General features: G+C 41.6%; 1 protein-coding gene across 1 annotated transcript; it reads right to left on the bottom strand.

Moving 5' to 3' along the window:
* Window positions 1-387: 387 nt before the first annotated feature.
* LOC113033836 (glutathione hydrolase 5 proenzyme-like) lies at window positions 388-3,689 on the bottom strand. The gene is made up of 3 exons (XM_026187969.1): window positions 3,106-3,689; window positions 2,121-2,248; window positions 388-2,046 (listed from the first exon to the last, which is right to left on the bottom strand). The coding sequence occupies exons 1-3, from the start codon at window positions 3,432-3,434 to the stop codon at window positions 1,889-1,891; spliced, it is 615 nt and encodes a 204-aa protein (XP_026043754.1). The 5' UTR covers window positions 3,435-3,689; the 3' UTR covers window positions 388-1,888.
* Window positions 3,690-25,759: the final 22,070 nt, after the last annotated feature.

The following is a 25,759-nucleotide window of genomic DNA, read 5'->3' as shown; positions in this document are numbered from 1 at the left end:
AAAGAGATTCCATTGGAGCGCGAAAATCGATAGTAATGGGCTATCATTGAATGTGACGAAACATATGTGGTCTTTTGTTCGCTCGTGCTCGTTTGTTTGCTGTTTTTGGGCCTGCTTCCTTTCCGTAATACAATCTGCAGGAGGAACTGAAATGATCAGAATTGGTTACCTTGGGGGAGTTTAAGTCTGTCTTAAAGGAACGAGAGAATAACTCTTTTACTCAGTGTCATTGTATTTAATGTCGCTCTTAATTAGATCTGTTATTGTATATTTCTCACATGTTTGTACGGGATATTGTATTTTTTTTTAAATGCTATATCCTAATGTGGTACGTCTATTTTGACTTTTGTTGCCATGATGCCATGGCTCTCTTGGAAATGAAATTTTTAATCTCAATGAGATTTTTTACCTGGATAAAATAAAGGACTAATACTGTGTATGAAGACCTTATGTGTGGACATTCTCTGCAGACTCGATTAGAGTCTATTAGAGTTGGCTGTACCACAGTCACCTTTCATTATTCTCTGGGCTGCAATTGCTTATTAATCCTTTTTTGTCTTTTAACAAATGCATTTAATAAAGGCATTTTAATATTGGAAATTCCCCTAGGTGGCGGTGTTGCATTTTAAACATAAACATGTTGAATGGGCCAAAGCTCATTCAACAAGGACTGAGGCAAAGTGGAAAACTGTTCTAATGTCAGACAAATCAAATTTTTTTTTAGAAAATGTGGATCCTGCATTCTGGGCTAAAGAGTAAAGGGCTTTAACGTTGTTAAGTGCTGCTGTTTTTGCAGCTTGTTATCAACACTCAATTCAAAACCTCTGAAGGTATGTAATTATTTTACTGCCTATAGAATTGGCTGCTTGCACATCTGGCAATGCACCAGTGCTGAAAGGTGTACACAGGCAACTTGTGCTGCCATCGAGTTGACATCTATTTCAGCAAGACCACGCTAAACCGCATGCTGCATCTATTACAATAGCATGGCTTCACAGAAGAAGTACCTGGGTGTTAAAATGGCCTGCCTGCAGTTCAAACCTTTGACCAAGAAAAAACACATCGAGTGCATCATGAAATGACATATATGACGAAAAGGACCCAGGACTGTGGAGCAGCTATCCTTTGGCAAACAAAAAATGTGGGTTTTTTGACCCAGTATTTGAATTTCTCTGGTCTTGTTATATATTTCTTTGAAGAGGTATAAGATCATTTAGGTTTTTGTTGCTGACTTTATTATTATTATTTTTTTCCAATAATTATTATTTTCAATAATTAAATAAGAATAGTTGTGCACTCTTTAGTGTATTAGAGTCTTGACTTTAATTCAGTAGATGAGGTTAGAGGTGAGGAGGAGGATGACATTTTAACAAGACACCAATCATGCTGTCTCTTTCCTCCGCTTCTTTGATGACAAGAACCCTCTCAGGTGATAAAACAAAGGTATGATCCTTCATATCTTGAGTTTGACTTGCAGATTAAGGTGCAGAATTTAAAATATATCTCTACAGATAATTGACTACACCTTTAAAACCTTTGTGTTACATCTTGTGTATCATTTGGAGAAAGACCTGTTAAGACCAGTTTGGAGAAAAACCTGACTACTTCAATCTCTCTGGTTGTTTCTGAAACTAAGGAGCATGTATTTCATGGTGTTTATGCTAGATTATTCTGATAGTGTCATATATGACACCGACTCATTGTCTTTAATATCTGCTGACAGCCAAACCCTCTGTAGTGGTTTGCTTTATCTTTTTTCTTTTCTTTTTATATTATCCCAGTTTTGCTTTTTTGAGGAAAGCTGAATGAGGAATGACTCACAGTGTGCATTAGCAGTCACCTGTACAGAATAAATTAGCTGTGTCATAAAGGTGAGTCCAAGAGCAGATTAGACTAAAACCTTATAAATATTAGCATTATGCCAGATAAACAGCCCACCTTGCGGCCACTCCACGGTCCACTCTGTGGTGTTAGGACACGACTTAAGCAGGTCAGAGGTCACGTTGCTGGGGACAGTCTCTCTGGAGGTGATGATTTTCACTTTACCTTTGAAAAGATGACATATTACTACATTAATCCACAGCAGAGCTGAGCAAAGAGTGGCGAGGGTGTCTTGTTACCGGAGCTGTCCATCACAGTGAATATGACCCCGCCTCCAATCCCCATGCACTGTGGGTTCATGATGGAGGTGCACAGCAGCGCAGCAATGGCAGCATCTACTGCAGAGCCATTTTTCCGAAGAATGTCCCTGAAAGAGTTCATCGTTATCACTTTAGTGTTATTGTTATCATGTGTGCACAATTAATTTAATTTTAATCTTCATCAAAATTGTAATGTCCCACAATTAAATTGTCATGACAGAACAAAAAGAACATGCATACTCTCTGTCATATGGACCTGCATGAATAAACTTTCTGAATCCTTTATCATCCGCAACTGAAAATAGTTGTGGATGATTACTATACCTTTCTAATCTGACGTTGTTGTCCCTGGCTCTCTTTCTCTCTCTCTCCCTCCTGCTCTGTTCCTGTGCTACTGCCAGTGTAACTACCGCCCCTCCCCCCTCATCCCAGCGCAAAGCTCAAATGCGGAATGAAGCAAAAAAAAAGTGCAAGAGGGAGAGAGGGTGAGAGAAAGAAAAAGGTGGCCATGTCATTATGTCATTAGTTTTTCTTCTTTTATACCCTTTCTTGCCAGCCACGCTGTGGAGTACTTGGACTCGTGTGATGGAGCATTGTCCTGCATGAAAATCATGTTTTTCTTGAAGGATGCAGACTTCTTCCTGTACCACTGCTTGAAGAAGGTGTCTTCCAGAAACTGGCAGTAGGACTGGGAGGCTCGCGATAAGGAGCCGGCTTGCGTCGTTCACGTCAAAGACCCGGCTCTAAGAGCCATTTCGTTCACAACTGACACATCACTAAGGCACACACAAATTCTTTTTACACATACAAATCCTGATTTACAAGTACAAAATATTTATGACCACAATTTGAGCCCATATGTTCGCAGTTCTTGGAGATTTTTTAGCGTTTGCATTTGGATCAGTGCATAATCGTATGTGTAATGTGAAAAAAAAATGTATCAGAAGTTTCAAATGTTACTCACTTTCCAATCTCCGAACAATTCTCGGAGTCTGCGGCCACTGCAGCTTTTGAGAAACGGCAATTAGGGTCCTCGTCGTCCGACGGGGCAACCTGACCTTTACTTTTACATAACCATACCCCTAACCAAATACTACCAACTATTGCACAACCTAAAAACAAAAAACAAAAAAAAGAGAAGATGGCGTGACCGTTTGGGCTGCATATTTTGGGACAACAAGAGAAGCAAGGTAGTGTCACCGTAACCCCCTTGGGGCTATTAGGAGTCGTATTTGCCCCCTCAGTGTTCTTGCTGGTGCGGAAAGTACCACGCTCCTCGTCTGACTCAGACATCGCTGTTTTCTTCTCTGCGTAACCGTCAGTAGTTCACTTCCTCTGAAAGTTTACCGCTTGTTGATGATTCCCCAGACAGCACAGCTACGTGTTGCGCACATATTTCCGCTGTGTGGGCACTGATAGGCGCAGCGTGGCGCAGACGTGTTCATTGGTAAGCAGAGGTATCTGCTACGTCGTTTGACGCTGCTTCTCTCTCTCTGGCCACTCCACACAGAGAGGGGTCCGGTAGCCAGTAGCGGTTTTTGATACGGGCGGTTGCCCGGGGCGGCATCACGGGCATCGGCAAAAAAAATAAAAAAAGAATGGTCGTACTCATGCTGCCCCGACATCAGCCAGCGCATATTGGGAATGGCACAGGCACCGATCGGTTTTCTATCGCCCATTTCCTGGGAATAAGGACGCCCTTCGTTTGCGAGGTGAGCCTGCTGCTTGCGGCGCAGAGAGGAGAGAGCGGGGCGGCGGGGAAGTGTCTGGCTGGTTGGAGCAGCATCTAATAACCAACCAAAATAAAACTAAATAAAAACAAACCAACAAACACGAAAACACCAAACATTATAATACAGATTTATAATTTGCATGTTTTTCCGAAATTCAGGCGCACCGAGTCAAAGTCAAAGTCAAAGCTGCTGAAGTCAAAGTAAACTTTATTGTCATCTCCGCTACAGTCCAGTATATAGAGAGACGAGACAACGAGGCTCCTGTTACAGCAGTGCAAGTAAACAAACAATATATATAAGAAGAGTAAGAAAATAAATATACACTTTAGGACCAGGGGTAAAGGGAGCAATAACAATTGAAAATTTACAGTTTGATGATTTAAAGTCTCACACACACCCATCGAAAGGGGAGGGGGCCGGCTGCTTCCAAATAGAGCACATTTCATTTATAATGTTGTAAATCCAAGCCCATTATGTATTCATGATTTGAATCCTGGGTTGTGTGAAATCTCAGAAATGCACCCTAGACAAAGTGAATCTGTGAACTAAGGTGTAGGTCTGTTAGGTTATGTTGTGGTGATCCTTGGGTTGGGGGATTTGTGTTCATACTGGAGTGCAAAATTAAAACCAATGGAAGATGGACAAGAAAAGTTCGGACCGATACGGTATCGGTCCAATACTGACGTAAAATACTGAATCGGATATTGGAGATGCTCACGTGATAGAGCGGCTGAGTGTATTTGTAGCCTCGCTACCAAACCAGCATTTCATCTGGGATGAAGTTATCTCAGAGAGAAGTAAAGCAAGTGTGTAAGTTCATCTCTGAATGTTTGTAAAGCATTCCCACGTTAAGCTTAACAACCGATATATGGAGCGAGTGCCTCTCCTTGCTGCTACTTCAATCATGAAACTGATTAATGATCAGCTGATCGGCTTTTCTGTCGGAGTCCGTCTCTCTTGTTTGTTTTTGCCCCACTTCGCTCCAGAAAGAGGAAACCAGCGGCTGAACAACAGCAGCACGTTTAAGCTTGATAAGCTGTTGTTAGAATGTATTTAATATTACTTTCTACACCAGGATCTTTTTCTACGTAGCTGACGGCTGGTAACTGTGCAGGGGCGGATCTAGCAAAGTGTAGCCAGGGGGGCTGATAGGGCATGAACAGGGAAAAGGGGGCACAAAAACATACTTTTCTTTCTTATTCTCATTTAAAATGTCTAGCTTTTAATAAATAATTATCTGAATCTTACACCCAATGTTTTAATCTTATGTAAAATATATAGAAGTCCATTACTGTATATGGTAACTGTTAAGTCTAATATACGCTAGTACAGCGGTCCCCAACCTTTTTTGCGCCACCGACCGGTTTATGCCCGACAATATTTTCATGGACCGGCCTTTAAGGTGTCGCGGATAAATACAACAAAATAAAACTAGTACCGGTACCGAAAAAAAGACAATTTATTCATAACACACGTGAAAAGACCCAGGAAGACCGAGTAAACGATAAAAACGATAACAAAATAACGCTGAAAACCAATAAAAACCCTGAAAACTATACATTTCACACCTGAACCTCAACTCTCGCGGCCCGGTACCAAACGACTCACGGACCGGTACCTGTCCGAGGCCCGGGGGTTGGGGACCGCTGCCCTAGTAAGCTATACTACTTTTTCCTTTGGGAAGGTACCATCTCTGCAGTCTGCAGTTCTGTTGAAGAAAGATGTTGAATCTATTTAATTATTCTTGAAAAATAATTTATTTCTGTGCATTTTTTCCCCCACACTGCATCAAATTAAAGTTGATTACGTCGATTAAGCATCATGAGGTGGAGGGTGGGGGGTGGTTCCCTATTTTTTTTTGCTGGGAGTTTGCAAGTCTATTAGTTAGGTTGCCTAATAGTCTTTAAAATACCAGAATAGGAAGGATCGAGTATATTAGATTGATCAGTATTGCTATGAAATATTTTGGGTGCAGTGAATTTTTTACATACAAGTATAACAGAATAGCTTTAGTGTTGTTGTTTATTTAAACTTGAGTATGAACTTATACAAAATGCAGCAAGATATTAAAAAAACAGTTTTATTGATTAAAACACACTATATCGGATTCATATTGGTATCGGACATCTGAGATATCCAAATTTATGATATTGGTATCGGACATAAAAAAGTGGTATCATGCCATCTCTAATATATATATATGCAACATATGATCCCTGTTGTTTCATCTTGGACAATGTTTTTGACACTCACTAGTCCTCGGCCTACTTCCTTCTCCTTAGTGTAAAGTCTCAGGGTGCTGGATTTGGATTGAAACCCTTTGATGCATGGTAGATAAATTTCTTGTTTGGATGTCACTGGCTTCTGTCTCATTTTTTGGCCAGCTTATTCTCTCAAAAGGGTATCTGATCGCGGGCAGGGCATAGATGTTGATTACCTGGGTCTAGTTCTTCCTAATTTGCTGACTCCTCAGCTATTGCCTTACTCTGGCTGTATCCAAATTCAGGTTCTGCAGCCTTAAAGTACGCAGCCTTAACGGTCCTCAAGTGAGAGGCTTGTAGGCTTGTTAAAGCCTCTGTCGCGCTGCCCAGGTTGCCTAGCAACCATGACACTAAAAGCTGGAAATGTTTCATACAGCTTTGTTTGACAGAAATGAAGGAGAACATATTTTGTACATTCGTTTCTATATGACCTCTGTGTGATTTAATAAGTATCTGAGGCTGAGACCACAGGACTGTAAAACATGATTGTTGGGCTTCATTTCTGTACTGAGCAGTCATTTAAGATTAGCTAGTAAATAACAATTAGCTCATGTTGTTCATGAGTTTAAAGTCTCACTGTGATAATGTAAATATAATATGGCCAATATTATAGTTATTATATTAATCATGATTAGTTATTACAGCAGTGAGTTTGAACTCCTTGTCAAATACTGAGCTTCAGTAAAGATTCAAGTTGCATTTATTTATATGTCCTATTACCTTAAATCTTCACTCAAAGACAAGTATCTTTGACAGTGTATCTATAGATGTATTATAAGAGGCAAATATTGTTCTTTTAATATGTTGGCATTACTAAATTTGGCTCAATGCTTATATATGTGTAAAAAGCAAATTTATGAGCTGTGATAACCATTTCTGATAGAATGAAGAGTAGACTGATATATTAAATATTCCTTTATTGGGTGAGAAAATCATACCATGTCATAACTGCTTTAAGTCATACAGAATAGATATCAGAGCCTTAAACAGGCTGACTTCTGCTAAATGGGTCAAACTGAGCAGAAAGTAAACAAACACATAACATCCTTATAGAATATGATGTAACACTATAGATCAACTTACCTCAGGATATATAAAGCATATTTATCAATTACAGCAATATGATGCAACAAACACAGCAGTACTACTAATCCAAAATACTCAAAGCTTCATTGAACTGAAACAAACATGGACATTTATGATAAACACTTTAGGTTTCTGAATATTAAACTTGTTGCTGCCTTTCATAGTGTGTAACTTGAAGGCCCTGAGTACTTTCTCCCACACTGAAAACACTGGGATGATAACATTATTTGAACATTACCTAATAAGACTGATTCAGGACAGACAATTAGTGATTTTAAACTTTCCTAGCAGTCCTTCACAAACAGGGAACAGTCTGTCTATTCTCTCCATCTGTCAGCTGCTGCTGGCTCTTCCTCCTCCTCTTCCTCACACACTGCTGAGTTTGTCCTGGTGGATCATCAGGGATGCAAAGCCTCACAGATGATGTGCAGCAGTGGGTCCCTCAGTCTGTCCTCACTCTGGACACTTGCAGTTGTCACACATGGAAATCAAATGTGTGATAAGCTGCAGGATTCAAACACAAGTGTAACTTATAAACACATGTTCATACTTTTATTCCACGATCAGAGAGAAAGAAACAGAGAGAGAGTGCAGGACAGACAGACAGGTGGCAGTCTCAGGTGTACACACTGCTACACAACAGCACCAGAGAAGCAGGATTTAGTGTTTGTGTTATTACGAGTGCTAAACAAGAAGAGTTCCAGATGGTACAGTGGACACATGTGTGACTGCTGTGATTAAAGCATCTTTCTTTCAGCTTAACGAGTGAACCGTCAGCTCGTTCAAACACACGTTAAAGTCCCTTTGGCTCGACACCAGCGAACAGAGGCAGCAATATAACATAGCTAACATTAACAGTGCAGTGAATCCTGCTTGTGCTGTGATATTCAGGACTGCAAACCGAGCAGCATCACTGACTTTCAGCTTGTTTTGTTTGTGGATATATGACTGACTTTAATTATCCATAAAATGTCACATTCTCTGTAAGATTAAGATCAACTATTGAGCGGCGTATATTTTAAAGTAAAGGCTTTAAAACAAAGTGAACGTTGAAAGTACAAACATCACTAATGTCACATAACTCTGTTGACATGTGGCCAACAGTAATGTTTTCATGTGTGCATCTTAACTGCAATGATACTTAATAGTAGCTTCCAGCTGTACTGAGGCAAGTTATTGCCTGGATGCTGGATGGGACCAATTCCTTCTGGAGATTATCCGGTTGTTCAGTGATGACGCGACAAATCCTACTTCCGGGTCTAAAGTAGTCTGCGTTTAATATGGCTTTTGTGTTGTTAACATGTTTAACGTTATGTATTTTCTTCTATTTGATCTCAAAAAGCTCCTAAAACAATCAGTGATCACTGTTGACCTCCCTCGGCTTTTATTACCACTAATCATTCATTTAAGCTCAGTTTTTAAAACCTTAGGATGTAACTACAGCCCATCCCATGCAGCAGTATATGAATGACTAACCTCATATGTGGATGGATTATCTCAGTTGTTCTCCTGGCTGAAGTTTGGTCCTTTTACAGCATCCTGCCATGCGATTACATTTGTTCCTGACCACCGAGAACACTCATGTTAACTTTTATCGAGTGGAAAAAAAGTTAGCTTGTTTATATTATGCTAACATAGCTGTGTCGCTAGCGGTCACGTAGCACATCATTATATACCAGCTAGCCCAACTTCAGTAATCCTACAAACGTCACTGCTGTTTAGTTTTCTGTCTTCATTTATGCTGGAAGTGTAATCCAGTATAATCTGGCCACTGTCATGGCACAGTGGCCCGTGGAAATGGGATGGACTCAAGTGCAGATTCAAAACCGGAGGCCAGGGGTGAGGTGTAACGAAAAGAGATTTTATTTTACAATGCTCAGAGGCTAACAGAAAGTGCAGACTAGAATCAATGAACATAAACTAGATGTCTGAGGCGAGATAAAATACTGTGATGATAACTAGATGGCAGGGATAACTGGGTGCAGGTACTGGGCAGGGGAAACTGTGGCGGGCCAGGGCACTGAAACAGAGGAGAGAGCAGTCAGGGGAATCCCACAGAGGGTTGTGAGTGAATCTAAGGATAGTACACAGAGCTGTCTTACAAGCTTGCAGGTGGGGTTGCGTGGAGGGGGGAGGCAGGAGAGGTCCAGGTGGGTGCTGTATGCAATGCAGGGAGGCAGGCAGGAGAGAATGGCAGTTCCAAAACGGAGAGGGATTACCGGCGGCAGCAAACTGGTATCCAGGAGAACTTGGTAGGTGGGTTTCACAGGCTGACGAGAAAAACAGAGATACGGTTAATACACACGATGAGTCACCAAGGAACGGATATGAGGCCGAGAACTGACTAAAGTTGGCAGATAATCTGGCGAAGACCAGTTGAGTGCGCCGGTCATAAATACTGCTGGTACGATTGCCATCAGGTGAGGAACAACAAAGACTCCACCCAGTGGGGAGGAGCCGATGCTGTGGAAAACCACCCAGACCACGACAGGAAGTGATAGCTGAGCTGTACGATTTAATTTGTTTCCAAAACCCCGCAGTCAGGACATGCTATATTGTATTTAGATAGAAGCTAGTGAGCTAACTCCCTGCTAACTTCTAACTCCGTTAAATGTCATAAATTCCGTTTTCATGGATGCCTGGATGTTAAACTCAATTGTTACACCTGGTAGAGCAGAACGCTGATCATTTTATTAAAGATGAAAGACTTTAGACAGTTTTTCAACTCTCAGTAATGCCATAGTGATCGTTTGATATATGGACCTGCAGCGGAGTTTAGACCCAGACACGGCTAGTGACGTCAGACTGAACAATCGGATTGGGGATCAGGCCTGTCTGCCCTTGTGTGTCATCCAACAGCAGCAGGTTTATTTGTGCAGCCAGGTGCTCATGGAGTGCAGTTAGCTTCTTTAGCCACTGGGCAGAAATCATACCAGGGCCTGGTGCTGTCTAACACTTCATGCTCGAGGCTCTTTCTTGGATGTCTGTCACTGTGATGGTCACTGGAGCTAGTTCAGGGAGGTCGCTGTAATGTGCTCTTATCTCCACTAGCCACTGGACATTGTTGTTATGTGTTGTGTCTTTTTCCATGTGCTATTCCAGTATTGCTCTGCAGCATAACTAATCAAGGATTCAGGGTCACCTGACCAAGCTGGTTCCACAGAAGAGGGACCTGAAAACTGAAGGCTCTGCCTCCCATTCTACTTTTAAATACTTTAGGAACAACAAGTAAGCCTGCAGTGCAAGAAGGAAGTGCTCTAATGGGGTGATATGGTACTATAAGGTTATTGAAATAAGATGGGGTCTGATTGTTTAAGACCTTGTATGTGAGGAGCAGGATTTTGAATCCAATTCTGGATTTAACAGGGAGCCAATGAAGGAAGCCAATATAGGAGAAATATTGAAGGGCATTTCCTGGTCAAAAATGACTCCAAGGTTCCTCACAGTGTTACTGGAGGCCAAGGTAATGCCATTCAGAGTAAGAATCTGGTTAGATACCATATTTCTAAGATTTTCTGGGCCAAGTACAATAACCTCAGTTTTATTTGCATTTAGAAGCAGAAAGTTAGAGGTCTTCCAGGTATTTATGTCTTTAAGACATTCCTGCAGTTTAAACAATTGCTGTGTGTTATCTGGCTTCATGGATTCATAAAATTGTGTGTCATCTGCATAGCAGTGAAAATATATGATATGCCTTTTGATTATACTGCCTAAGGGAAGCGTGTATAATGTAAACAGAATTGGCACAGAACCCTGTGGAATGCCATAATAAACCCTAGTGTGTGAAGAGGACTCTTCATTTACATAAATATATTGTAGATGTGATACAAACCACTGCAGCGCAGTACCTGTAATCCCTACAGCACGCTCTAATCGTACTAATAAAATATTATGGTCGACAGTATCGAAAGCTGCACTGAGGTCTAGCAGGACAAGTACACACCGAGTCCACTGTAAGAGGCAACATTTGTAACCTTCACTAAAGCCGTTTCTGTGCTGTGAGTTCTGAAACCTGACTAGATCTCATTTACAGTGGGGGCAGGCTCAATTACAGTGCATATGAAAAAAATAGCTATTTACAAAATCTTTAAGCAAGGAAAATCTACAGTATTTGTTTGCAAAGTCCATTGTTTTTTTTGTTGTTTTTTGCCTGTCCCGTTTGGCTCTTTTGTCATCAGAATTGTTGTCTAAAGGCAAAGAAAGATGCCCAATGGATTTACTTTACCAAATTGACCATCCCAGCCTTGCTGTAATGGTCCATTTGATTCACCTTTTATTGTTTATTTTATTTTCACTTACTGAATACGGGACAGACTTGACTGGGGGAAAGAAGGGGAGAAAGAAAGAGGGAAAGAAAAACAGCTGAGAAGAGGGACGGGGGAGAAGGGCAAAAAACAAAAACCAACAGAATGAGCAGGAAAAAAAAAAAAAAAGAAAAAAAATGCATATATCAATCACCTGGATCACCTGCTGAGAAAGAAAAAAGAAAACAAGCAGAAGAGAACAAGAGTAATAGAATAAACAACATCACAATGATATATGGGAATATGACAGTAAATACTAAATGTTAAACATTATTGTGCAGCACATAAGATCAACAGAACACAGTGTGCTTTGAGGTAGGAGCCAAAAAGGGTGTAGTTTGTGGGTGTGATCACCCGTGTGTACACCTGTGAGCATGGGCGCGCTTGTTTTTTTTTTTTTTTTTTTTTTTTTTTTAAAAGGTTCCTTCATGTAATGATCTGCTAGAGGGTGTGGGGGGGGGCACAGCCCCGTCCTCCAGGGCATGAAGCAGGTATGGAGGAGATCAAAACTCCAGACATCCAGAGGCCCCCAGAACACAAGCGACCAAGGAAGACCAACAGAGGGGCAGCCGCGCCACTGTCCCAGAAAGAGCTGAGGAGAGTCCCAGATGAGGGCTCACTCAGCAGCCGCGGAGCAGAAGCCAGGGGGAGTTGGCAGCCAGCCGTGCCTGAGTGACCGAGCCCCAGGCCGAGAGGCCGGGGGCACCCCACCTCCGAAGTGGCCCGAGCGAGCCCCAGGCTCCAGGCCCCGATAAGCGGCCGCCAAGGAGTGAGCCGGTGTGTACCCGGACGCCCATCCCCGGACACAAAGAACCACCAACGCACCGATGTCTGAGGGAGTCCGCCACCGGCAGGGGAAGTGGTGGTCGGGGGGAGATGTAACACACCCAAAGAAAGATTCTAGGTCTGACCAACCGTCTCTGTCGTGGGCAAAAAGATGACAGTCAATAAAATTCTAAAAGATAATTTATTGACAAAAAAATATATCAAGAGATAAAAGATAAAACAGTCCAGTGTCCCATTTATGAATTGTATAAAAAACACACAGTCCCAAGGCCAGAGCCAGCTATGCCACACGGCCAGTTGCACTCCACGTGTTGCCTGTAACAGGGTTAGAAGTTGTCCTTGGAGACCCACCACCCTGCAAGCATATAGCCAGTGGTCACTCCAGCCTCTGCAACTCTGCTACCTTTAGGCTGTGGCATATAATAGGCCCTGGCCTGCACAGAGAGACAAAACGACACTTTCACTATAGAATTCATAGCACAAAATCCATCCATCCCAAACATATCTGATTTCATCACATTACATACCTGCACAGAGAGACAAAACGACACAGCAGTGTTTGTAGTGTGGGCTATAAGTAGACCAGTGTATCAGTGCAATCAAGTACACCTGCCTCTAATTAGTCCAACCCCATTCCAGCCATTGGCTCACCAAAAATGTGACACACACACAAAACCACTCCCAACCCAGTGCAACTTCACACAATAATATGGAGCTGAATTAACACAGGCACATTAGTCTACCATGTTACAGGAGATAGGCCTCCAAACCTTGGAGGGCCTGAGATGTCCTCAGAGAGGTGGCGTCTGACACCCAACCTGACATATAGACACAGACATACAGGCACACACAGATACACCATATATAAAAATAAACACATCTAACCCTCACTTGATGCTACTCCAGTGTTGTTTACGTCCTGTTTGTAAATTAATTACTGTGCTGTTTACAGTCAGGATTGCACATGATGGGCTTCGGCCTAAAACTTCTGATACAGTTTAGTTGTTGTTGTTTTTTTTTACCTGGCCAACAGCCTGTATCCACAGGCTGTGAGGCTCCTGAACTCTCTGCCCCCCTCTCACGGACAATAACCATATCCAACTTCTTAATAGCACTGAACTGGTCTGGTGCATCATATCTTTATTCTCTTTCCCCCTCCTGCCTCTTTCTTAAATAGATAACTATTATATCTGACATCATATCTCACAGTACAATAATATTGAATGGGTTGCATTGTTGTACTTTGTCATGTTTCTCAGGTCTTTGTCTGAATTTCTTATGAACATTACTTGTCATGTTCTTATGTTGTTGCTAAGGATTGTCTTATTGCACTGGAGTCACACTGGGTTAAATATTTACACTTGGGTTTTAAGGGGTATTTATTATTTTCTTCATTATTTTATTTACGGGTTGTACGGAAGCCCCAAACGCAATTTCATTGTTCTCTGACAATGACAATAAATACTTAAATAAAATAAAAATAAATAAAATAAACAAACATCCATTCCCACCCTCATGCTCTCATATGCACTTACTCCACACTCAACCAACGTGGAGACAGACATGAAGAGACGCTATACACACGATCACACTCCCCAAGCGTACTCTACGAACCGGGTCTAGGTACCCTTGCCCCTGGAGGGGGGAACTGCACCCAGACCCAGGTGGTGTTACCCTTTTCCCTGCGGTGGGGGGAGGCAGACCGCCCCGACTCCGCAGCAGCAGGAAGGCCCCACACTCCAGACCGCAGTCGGAAGGACAACTCCTCCACCTAGCCCCCCCGCTCCAGCAGGCCGCAGAGAACGGGGGTGAGAGACGACTCCAAACCTCCCTCCACCCGCTCATTGTAGTGTTGATGCATGTGTGTTCTAAGGTGCATTTAAAACCCAGGAGGGCATGGAGCTACCTGCCAGAGAGCAGCAGGTAAGCGCATAGTCCCTCCTGCTAGCCCTCAATGTCTACGTGTATTTAAAATTGAGAGGTGGGCAACAACGCCAGGGGTGAGGTGTACACCCTGATGGTAATTTGGATTCCGTGTATCGTGCCCACCCCCAAGATCCTATATGTATGTGTAATGAGAGTGTGAGTAATGTGAATGTCTAAGTTGTGGGATAAAATTGAGGCAGAGGCAGCCAGAAGGGGACAGAGGGGGGGGGGGGTAGCCTCCTTTGCACCCTGGTGACATACCCCTACTCCAAGGTCCTGCATGTGTGGGTGGTTGTGGTGGAGCGGGAAGAGGGAGGCAGCTGGAGATGGGGAGGGAAGGAAGGGAGGGGCAAGTGACCCTAATAAAATCTAATGTATAGAAAAAAGATAATAGGATATGCCCATGACAATAAGAATGATAAAGGACTTCACAAAGTCAATTTATTGCTAAAGTGTGATCTTAGAAAATTGCTATTGTGCACCACACTAAACAGAACAAATTCTGTCAAAACTTACTTTTGCAAGATCCCACAAATGTTTTGCAAGATCTTGAGAGTTTTTTTCTTTGCATTTATCATGCTTCCATCAGTATCTGTAAAGCTGTACAGAGTACTGCAGCTGGTTGTTAATGAATGCAACAAAGACCACCAGATCAAAGTACACCTAGCAACGAGTGTTTCCCCTTCCACTGAGCACTATCTTCATCTCGCAAAATACATGTTCAAATTTTTTTTCTTCAATGTGCCTTGCGAGGCTCCATAACATACCTATCAATCTGTGAGCATTTCTCAGAGGCTGCAGCAACTGCAGCTTTTGAGGAAGTTGCAACAGCACATTTGTGAATTCTCACGCGTAGCCCTACAGGAACACCCACAGTTACAAATACCATAGCGACCAACATCAGTGCTACTACTGCCCACAGTTCATGTAAAGGAAACATAACGGTGTCATACAATAAACTACAGAATCAGCATTGTTGTCTGTGAAGGTTCTCAGTCATTCAGGTCATCGTAGTCAAAGGAGCTTGTAAAGAAAAGCATCTGGACTTCTTTAAGTTGCTTGAAGACGTTTCACCTCTCATCCGAGAAGCTTCTTCACTTCATCAGCATTGTTGCACAACCGTGTATTCAATCTTGTTACCCTTCTTTAAAGTCCACCACCTGTGCTGCAAGTGAAGTTGATGCATTAACACATTGAAAGTTGTGGCACTTCTCATTATTTGACGTGCACAGCTGCTCTGTGTGAGGGTCAAACATTTGTTTATTCAACACCTGTGAAGGTATCAGAAAAAATGCATAGATAGCAAGAGAAGCAAATTAAAGCACTGCACGTGCTTTACGTGCTATGACATGCTGCACGTCATAAAACCCAGTTTCTTGATTAACATTTTTAAGAGTTAAGTTGTAATACTTTTGTGCATTATTAAAACAAATCCTAAAATTCTGTATCACTGTGCTGTTACGAGAAGGTAGCTTGAATGTAGGTATCTGGCCCTGTGTAAATCTTGAGCATGAGTGATGTTGTGGGACAGTGCACCAACTACACAGGTACAACAGCCGGAGAACCAAGAACCAGGAACAGCTACTTGGCGATCCCGACACAGACTCCAGCTTTCCATATCTGCATCTGCAATGAATATTAATAGAGATAAAATACAATCTTTTATCCTGTCTTCCTTCTCTCAGCCCAACCGGTCGCAGCAGATGGCCCCGCCCCTCCCTGAGCCTGGTTCTGTCAGAGGTTTCTTCCTGTTAAAAGGGAGTTTTTCCTTCCCACTGTCGCCAAAGTGCTTGCTCATAGGGGGTCATATGATTGTTGGGGTTTTCTCTATATCTATGAAGCACCTTGAGGCGACTTTTGTTGTGATTTGGCGCTATATAAATAAAATTGAATTGAATTGAATACAATTTGCGCTCTCAGAGTGCTTCTTGTTTGTTTTTGTTGTAATCTGACTGTGGATTTTGATGTTTTTAAAAGCATAATACAGCAAAAAAAAAAAAAAAAAGCAAAAAAAACCAGAAGGCCTTTTAAATTTCTTTAAATATTGTTCTGCTTTAGTCAAATCAAAAGATTGTATATTATTAACTTGAAATTGAATTGTGATTTTAATTTTAGGAATAGAATTTTAAGAATATTAGTTTTTACTGTCTCCAAATGGACAGGTAAAAAGCAGCTTTGAATTGACAGACCTCAAATAATAATATATTTCTTGGATTCTAGGGGGCACCCAAACTCCAACTACACTAATGACCAGGGCTGGACTGGGACAAAAAATCGGCTCGGGCATTTTGACTAGAGACCGGCCCACCAGGTATTATAGGAAAAACCATAAATCCTTTGAATGAAAACAAACGCTGTTGTCACAGTGATGTACACTGTCTTGTTGGTATATATGTATCAGTCTAATAAACTTAAACCTACACCATCCTCCCTATTCTGGTATTTTAATCAGTACCCGAAAGTAGACTGCTTGGTCGAGTTAACCTCCTGAACTATCTACAACACTTGGTGAAAACCTGAAATTAAGACAGAGAAGACTAGAGGTGAGACATGATCATTACTGATTACTGATGACAGATTTAGATATATTTTCATAAACCATTCATTTGCCACATCAATAAACAGCATGGCAGGACTAAATATTTTTTCTAACATGGCAACCTTTAATAAGTGAAAGGAGACAGAAAGACAGGTGAGAAAGAATAAAACTTAATTGACTTTTTGATGGCATTTTACACACAGTACTGGTACAGTATCTAGAAAATGTGGGAAAATATTGGCATCATATACAGTACTTAGCTACTTCTGAAGAAATTATGATGGGACCCTAAAACAATTACTATGTACAATAATGGATTTCTATACATTTTACATCAGATGAAAACATTTGTTGTAAGATTTGGATAATTATTTGTTAAAAGCGAGACATTTTAAATGAGAATAAGAAAGAAAAGTATTTCTCTGTGTCCCCCTTTCCCTGTTAATGCCCTACCTGCCCCCCTGGCAGCACTTTGCTAGACCCGCCCCTGCACAGTTACCAGCTGTCAGCTACATAGAAAAGGATCCTGGTGTTATTTGTCTCTCAGTTCATAACTTCCCTTCAACTCATTCATGTCACCTAAAAGGTAAACCTGTTTCTCCATCACCTGTTCAGCTCTGATGATCCAGTAAGGACATCTCCTGGTTTCACCTTCATGTTTCCCTCTCACCAGATAACCAAACCGACATCATGACCAGCAGCTTTTTTTGCAGCTGTGGCTCCAGCAAACATCAGCTGATACTAGAAATTAATATTAAATACATTCTAACAACAGCTGATCAAGCTTAAAAGTGCTGCTGTTGTTTAGCGCGACATCAGCTGGTTTCCTCTTTCTGGCGCAAAGTGGGCGATAAACAAACAAGAGAGAAAAGCCGATCAGCTGATCACTGATCAGTTTCATGGTTGAAGTAGAAACGGGAGAGGGAGGGGAGAGAATGAGAGAAGAAGAAAGAGCTGTGCAGCAAAGACACAGAATAACTCCAGCTTTGTGTCTTTTTCATTGTAGCTGAAGTCCGGGACAAACTGTTCCTTTTCACCTCAAAAAGAAACGCGCAACATTTTCTCTGAATACGAGACCATTCCGATTTTTTACGGGACGGTTGGAAACTCTAATAAATAACCTTATAAATAAAATAAGATAAAACAAGTTCAACATCAATAATATCATAGCACCCACCCAGCAGTATATAAACTCTGTCATGCAAGCTAGTAAGCAGTACGAGTGTCAATAGAAAATTGTACTTAGTAGTCAGTATAATCTTTTAATAATATAAGTTTACATATGGTAGTGATAGGATGTGCAATCCTTAATAGTCTGGTTTAATTGGGCTTCAGTGTTTGTTAATGGGCCGTACTCCATGGGATCTGCCCGGGCACAGCCCAAAAAAGGGACATGGGCCCACCCTCCTGTAGACCCACCACACACAGGAGACACCATAGGGGTCGAGTGCACACACTGCACCCATCCCAATCGAGACTAGACTACCGGCTTGATATAGGTGGGCTCACCTCAATGCGCGGCTCGGGCTCTGGAACCAGTCTCCCGGTGAGGGGCTGCAATCTGTCTCAGTCTGGAGTTGATGAAAGGCGGCAGTCTGGGGTGGAAGTCTTAGCATCCCCTCAGGTTGCTGCCTGTATGTTGGAGTTTTTCCCAGTGGATGAGAGGGTTTGTTCCCTGCACCCTCAGGTTTGGTAATGTGTGACTGTCGTTTATGCCTATGCACCGAACAACAGTTAAGGGTACCCGGCCTTCTTGGAGTCCCTGGGTTGGGTGAGACTTGGAGGGCCGTGATTGGGAGAATTAGCCTGCCAGATCTGAACCTGAGCGGTGTTCTGTTACTGGATTTCTGTGCAAAACATTGTGTCGATAACAAACACCATGTTCAAACATAAGGGAGTCTATAAGTGTATGTGGTACCAGGACACCCTTGGGAACGGGTCAGTCATTGAATTTGTAATCATATCATCAGATCTGTGGCTGTATGTTCTGGAGAGTTGGGTGAAGAGAGATGCTGAGCTGTCAACTGATGAACACCTGGTGGTGCGTTGGATCAGGTCGTAGGAAAGGATGTTGGACAGATCTGGGGTGCCTAAACGTGAGGGTGCACTTGGAGCGCCTGGCAGAGGTCCCCATCTGTATTCTCACACATTCTCGTGCATCATGAATTCTTTCTAGAATTTTATTTTTAGCATTTATTTTTATATTGTAATATTTTAATTCTTGTTGCCTTCTGACCAGTGCTGTTTTGACTGTTTTTATTGTAATAAACTACAACTCCTTGGGGTGGAAAAGGTTTGCCATGAGTAACTGAAGGCTCTGGATGTTATAGGGCTGTCCTGGTTGACACGTTTCTACAATGTTGCATGGAGATTAGGGGTACCTCTGGATTGGCGGACTGAGGTGGTGATTCCCATCTTCAAGAAGCGGGTCGGGAGGATGGATGAGTTTCTTCCACTGACAATATGTATGTCCAGAGGCATAGATTAAACTTTTTGTGATTTCCTTACCTTAAGAGGGTTGTTTTTTAATTTTTTAGTTATAAGTTTTATTCACGACAAAATAAGTGTTTGTTGTAGAATGTGCAGCATGAAAGTAGCATGCATGTTTTGCATAGAACTGTTTTATGAAATTACATCAGCATTTCACAAAGAATGACAAATTGGTATACGGGACAACAAATAAAATCTAATGTATAGAAAAAAGATAATAGGATATGCCCATGACAATAAGAATGATAAAGGACTTCACAAAGTCAATTTATTGCTAAAGTGTGATCTTAGAAAATTGCTATTGTGCACCACACTAAACAGAACAAATTCTGTCAAAACTTACTTTTGCAAGATCCCACAAATGTTTCGCAAGATCTTGAGAGTTTTTTTCTTTGCATTTATCATGCTTCCATCAATACCTGTAAAGCTGTACAGAGTACTGCAGCTGGTTGTTAATGAATGCAACAAAGACCACCAGATCAAAGTACACCTAGCCACGAGTGTTTCCCCTTCCACTGAGCACTATCTTCATCTCGCAAAATACATGTTCAAATTTTTTTTCTTCAATGTGCCTTGCGAGGCTCCATAACATACCTATCAATCTGTGAGCATTTCTCAGAGGCTGCAGCAACTGCAGCTTTTGAGGAAGTTGCAACAGCACATTTGTGAATTCTCACGCGTAGCCCTACAGGAACACCCACAGTTACAAATACCATAGCGACCAACATCAGTGCTACTACTGCCCACAGTTCATGTAAAGGAAACATAACGGTGTCATACAATAAACTACAGAATCAGCATTGTTGTCTGTGAAGGTTCTCAGTCATTCAGGTCATCGTAGTCAAAGGAGCTTGTAAAGAAAAGCGTCTGGACTTCTTTAAGTTGCTTGAAGACGTTTCACCTCTCATCCGAGAAGCTTCTTCACTTCATCAGCATTGTTGCACAATTCAATCTTGTTACCCTTCTTTAAAGTCCACCACCTGTGCTGCAAGTGAAGTTGATGCATTAACACATTGAAAGTTGTGGCACTTCTCATTATTTGACGTGCACAGCTGCTCTGTGTGAGGGTCAAACATTTGTTTATTCAACACCTGTGAAGGTATCAGAAAAAATGCATAGATAGCAAGAGAAGCAAATTAAAGCACTGCACGTGCTTTACGTGCTATGACATGCTGCACGTCATAAAACCCAGTTTCTTGATTAACATTTTTAAGAGTTAAGTTGTAATACTTTTGTGCATTATTAAAACAAATCCTAAAATTCTGTATCACTGTGCTGTTACGAGAAGGTAGCTTGAATGTAGGTATCTGGCCCTGTGTAAATCTTGAGCATGAGTGATGTTGTGGTGTCCCACAACATCACTCATGCTGCACCAACTACACAGGTACAACAGCCGGAGAACCAAGGACCAGGAACAGCTACTTGGTGATCCCGACACAGACTCCAGCTTTCCATATCTGCATCTGCAATGAATATTAATAGAGATAAAATACAATCTTTTATCCTGTCTTCCTTCTCTCAGCCCAACCGGTCGCAGCAGATGGCCCCGCCCCTCCCTGAGCCTGGTTCTGTCAGAGGTTTCTTCCTGTTAAAAGGGAGTTTTTCCTTCCCACTGTCGCCAAAGTGCTTGCTCATAGGGGGTCATATGATTGTTGGGGTTTTCTCTATATCTATGAAGCACCTTGAGGCGACTTTTGTTGTGATTTGGCGCTATATAAATAAAATTGAATTGAATTGAATACAATTTGCGCTCTCAGAGTGCTTCTTGTTTGTTTTTGTTGTAATCTGACTGTGGATTTTGATGTTTTTAAAAGCATAATACAGCAAAAAAAAAAAAAAAAAAAGCAAAAAAAACCAGAAGGCCTTTTAAATTTCTTTAAATATTGTTCTGCTTTAGTCAAATCAAAAGATTGTATATTATTAACTTGAAATTGAATTGTGATTTTAATTTTAGGAATAGAATTTTAAGAATATTAGTTTTTACTGTCTCCAAATGGACAGGTAAAAAGCAGCTTTGAATTGACAGACCTCAAATAATAATATATTTCTTGGATTCTAGGGGGCACCCAAACTCCAACTACACTAATGACCAGGGCTGGACTGGGACAAAAAATCGGCCCGGGCATTTTGACTAGAGACCGGCCCACCAGGTATTATAGGAAAAACCATAAATCCTTTGAATGAAAACAAACGCTGTTGTCACAGTGATGTACACTGTCTTGTTGGTATATATGTATCAGTCTAATAAACTTAAACCTACACCATCCTCCCTATTCTGGTATTTTAATCAGTACCCGAAAGTAGACTGCTTGGTCGAGTTAACCTCCTGAACTATCTACAACACTTGGTGAAAACCTGAAATTAAGACAGAGAAGACTAGAGGTGAGACATGATCATTACTGATTACTGATGACAGATTTAGATATATTTTCATAAACCATTCATTTGCCACATCAATAAACAGCATGGCAGGACTAAATATTTTTTCTAACATGGCAACCTTTAATAAGTGAAAGGAGACAGAAAGACAGGTGAGAAAGAATAAAACTTAATTGACTTTTTGATGGCATTTTACACACAGTACTGGTACAGTATCTAGAAAATGTGGGAAAATATTGGCATCATATACAGTACTTAGCTACTTCTGAAGAAATTATGATGGGACCCTAAAACAATTACTATGTACAATAATGGATTTCTATACATTTTACATCAGATGAAAACATTTGTTGTAAGATTTGGATAATTATTTGTTAAAAGCGAGACATTTTAAATGAGAATAAGAAAGAAAAGTATTTCTCTGTGTCCCCCTTTCCCTGTTAATGCCCTACCTGCCCCCCTGGCAGCACTTTGCTAGACCCGCCCCTGCACAGTTACCAGCTGTCAGCTACATAGAAAAGGATCCTGGTGTTATTTGTCTCTCAGTTCATAACTTCCCTTCAACTCATTCATGTCACCTAAAAGGTAAACCTGTTTCTCCATCACCTGTTCAGCTCTGATGATCCAGTAAGGACATCTCCTGGTTTCACCTTCATGTTTCCCTCTCACCAGATAACCAAACCGACATCATGACCAGCAGCTTTTTTTGCAGCTGTGGCTCCAGCAAACATCAGCTGATACTAGAAATTAATATTAAATACATTCTAACAACAGCTGATCAAGCTTAAAAGTGCTGCTGTTGTTTAGCGCGACATCAGCTGGTTTCCTCTTTCTGGCGCAAAGTGGGCGATAAACAAACAAGAGAGAAAAGCCGATCAGCTGATCACTGATCAGTTTCATGGTTGAAGTAGAAACGGGAGAGGGAGGGGAGAGAATGAGAGAAGAAGAAAGAGCTGTGCAGCAAAGACACAGAATAACTCCAGCTTTGTGTCTTTTTCATTGTAGCTGAAGTCCGGGACAAACTGTTCCTTTTCACCTCAAAAAGAAACGCGCAACATTTTCTCTGAATACGAGACCATTCCGATTTTTTACGGGACGGTTGGAAACTCTAATAAATAACCTTATAAATAAAATAAGATAAAACAAGTTCAACATCAATAATATCATAGCACCCACCCAGCAGTATATAAACTCTGTCATGCAAGCTAGTAAGCAGTACGAGTGTCAATAGAAAATTGTACTTAGTAGTCAGTATAATCTTTTAATAATATAAGTTTACATATGGTAGTGATAGGATGTGCAATCCTTAATAGTCTGGTTTAATTGGGCTTCAGTGTTTGTTAATGGGCCGTACTCCATGGGATCTGCCCGGGCACAGCCCAAAAAAGGGACATGGGCCCACCCTCCTGTAGACCCACCACACACAGGAGACACCATAGGGGTCGAGTGCACACACTGCACCCATCCCAATCGAGACTAGACTACCGGCTTGATATAGGTGGGCTCACCTCAATGCGCGGCTCGGGCTCTGGAACCAGTCTCCCGGTGAGGGGCTGCAATCTGTCTCAGTCTGGAGTTGATGAAAGGCGGCAGTCTGGGGTGGAAGTCTTAGCATCCCCTCAGGTTGCTGCCTGTATGTTGGAGTTTTTCCCAGTGGATGAGAGGGTTTGTTCCCTGCACCCTCAGGTTTGGTAATGTGTGACTGTCGTTTATGCCTATGCACCGAACAACAGTTAAGGGTACCCGGCCTTCTTGGAGTCCCTGGGTTGGGTGAGACTTGGAGGGCCGTGATTGGGAGAATTAGCCTGCCAGATCTGAACCTGAGCGGTGTTCTGTTACTGGATTTCTGTGCAAAACATTGTGTCGATAACAAACACCATGTTCAAACATAAGGGAGTCTATAAGTGTATGTGGTACCAGGACACCCTTGGGAACGGGTCAGTCGTTGAATTTGTAATCATATCATCAGATCTGTGGCTGTATGTTCTGGAGAGTTGGGTGAAGAGAGATGCTGAGCTGTCAACTGATCAGCACCTGGTGGTGCGTTGGATCAGGTCGTAGGAAAGGATGTTGGACAGATCTGGGGTGCCGAAACGTGAGGGTGCACTTGGAGCGCCTGGCAGAGGTCCCCATCTGTATTCTCACACATTCTCGTGCATCATGAATTCTTTCTAGAATTTTATTTTTAGCATTTATTTTTATATTGTAATATTTTAATTCTTGTTGCCTTCTGACCAGTGCTGTTTTGACTGTTTTTATTGTAATAAACTGCAACTCCTCGGGGTGGAAAAGGTTTGCCCTGAGTAACTGAAGGCTCTGGATGTTATAGGGCTGTCCTGGTTGACACGTTTCTACAATGTTGCATGGAGATTAGGGGTACCTCTGGATTGGCGGACCGAGGTGGTGATTCCCATCTTCAAGAAGCGGGTCGGGAGGATGGATGAGTTTCTTCCACTGACAATATGTATGTCCAGAGGCATAGATTAAACTTTTTGTGATTTCCTTACCTTAAGAGGGTTGTTTTTTAATTTTTTAGTTATAAGTTTTATTCACGACAAAATAAGTGTTTGTTGTAGAATGTGCAGCATGAAAGTAGCATGCATGTTTTGCATAGAACTGTTTTATGCATCTGCATTTCACAAAGAATGACAAATTGGTATACGGGACAACAAATAAAATCTAATGTATAGAAAAAAGATAATAGGATATGCCCATGACAATAAGAATGATAAAGGACTTCACAAAGTCAATTTATTGCTAAAGTGTGATCTTAGAAAATTGCTATTGTGCACCACACTAAACAGAACAAATTCTGTCAAAACTTACTTTTGCAAGATCCCACAAATGTTTTGCAAGATCTTGAGAGTTTTTTTCTTTGCATTTATCATGCTTCCATCAGTATCTGTAAAGCTGTACAGAGTACTGCAGCTGGTTGTTAATGAATGCAACAAAGACCACCAGATCAAAGTACACCTAGCCACGAGTGTTTCCCCTTCCACTGAGCACTATCTTCATCTCGCAAAATACATGTTCAAATTTTTTTTCTTCAATGTGCCTTGCGAGGCTCCATAACATACCTATCAATCTGTGAGCATTTCTCAGAGGCTGCAGCAACTGCAGCTTTTGAGGAAGTTGCAACAGCACATTTGTGAATTCTCACGCGTAGCCCTACAGGAACACCCACAGTTACAAATACCATAGCGACCAACATCAGTGCTACTACTGCCCACAGTTCATGTAAAGGAAACATAACGGTGTCATACAATAAACTACAGAATCAGCATTGTTGTCTGTGAAGGTTCTCAGTCATTCAGGTCATCGTAGTCAAAGGAGCTTGTAAAGAAAAGCGTCTGGACTTCTTTAAGTTGCTTGAAGACGTTTCACCTCTCATCCGAGAAGCTTCTTCACTTCATCAGCATTGTTGCACAATTCAATCTTGTTACCCTTCTTTAAAGTCCACCACCTGTGCTGCAAGTGAAGTTGATGCATTAACACATTGAAAGTTGTGGCACTTCTCATTATTTGACGTGCACAGCTGCTCTGTGTGAGGGTCAAACATTTGTTTATTCAACACCTGTGAAGGTATCAGAAAAAATGCATAGATAGCAAGAGAAGCAAATTAAAGCACTGCACGTGCTTTACGTGCTATGACATGCTGCACGTCATAAAACCCAGTTTCTTGATTAACATTTTTAAGAGTTAAGTTGTAATACTTTTGTGCATTATTAAAACAAATCCTAAAATTCTGTATCACTGTGCTGTTACGAGAAGGTAGCTTGAATGTAGGTATCTGGCCCTGTGTAAATCTTGAGCATGAGTGATGTTGTGGGACAGTGCACCAACTACACAGGTACAACAGCCGGAGAACCAAGAACCAGGAACAGCTACTTGGCGATCCCGACACAGACTCCAGCTTTCCATATCTGCATCTGCAATGAATATTAATAGAGATAAAATACAATCTTTTATCCTGTCTTCCTTCTCTCAGCCCAACCGGTCGCAGCAGATTTGGCGCTATATAAATAAAATTGAATTGAATTGAATACAATTTGCGCTCTCAGAGTGCTTCTTGTTTGTTTTTGTTGTAATCTGACTGTGGATTTTGATGTTTTTA

The sequence above is a fragment of the Astatotilapia calliptera genome, chromosome 12, assembly GCF_900246225.1.
Source record: "Astatotilapia calliptera chromosome 12, fAstCal1.2, whole genome shotgun sequence".
Classification (NCBI taxonomy): domain Eukaryota; kingdom Metazoa; phylum Chordata; class Actinopteri; order Cichliformes; family Cichlidae; genus Astatotilapia; species Astatotilapia calliptera.
The sequence above is the reverse complement of the archived record's forward strand: the minus strand, read 5'-3'. Positions and strand labels throughout refer to the sequence as shown.

Coding starts and splice junctions, on each gene's coding strand:
- LOC113033836 (XM_026187969.1), bottom strand. CDS start 3,434: ATGTCTGAGTCAGACGAGGAGCGTGGTACTTTCCGCACCAGCAAGAAC. Junction 2,249..3,105: donor AATTGTTCGGAGATTGGAAA/GTGAGTAACATT, acceptor GAACTCTTTCAG/GGACATTCTTCGGAAAAATG. Junction 2,047..2,120: donor CACTGTGATGGACAGCTCCG/GTAACAAGACAC, acceptor ATCTTTTCAAAG/GTAAAGTGAAAATCATCACC.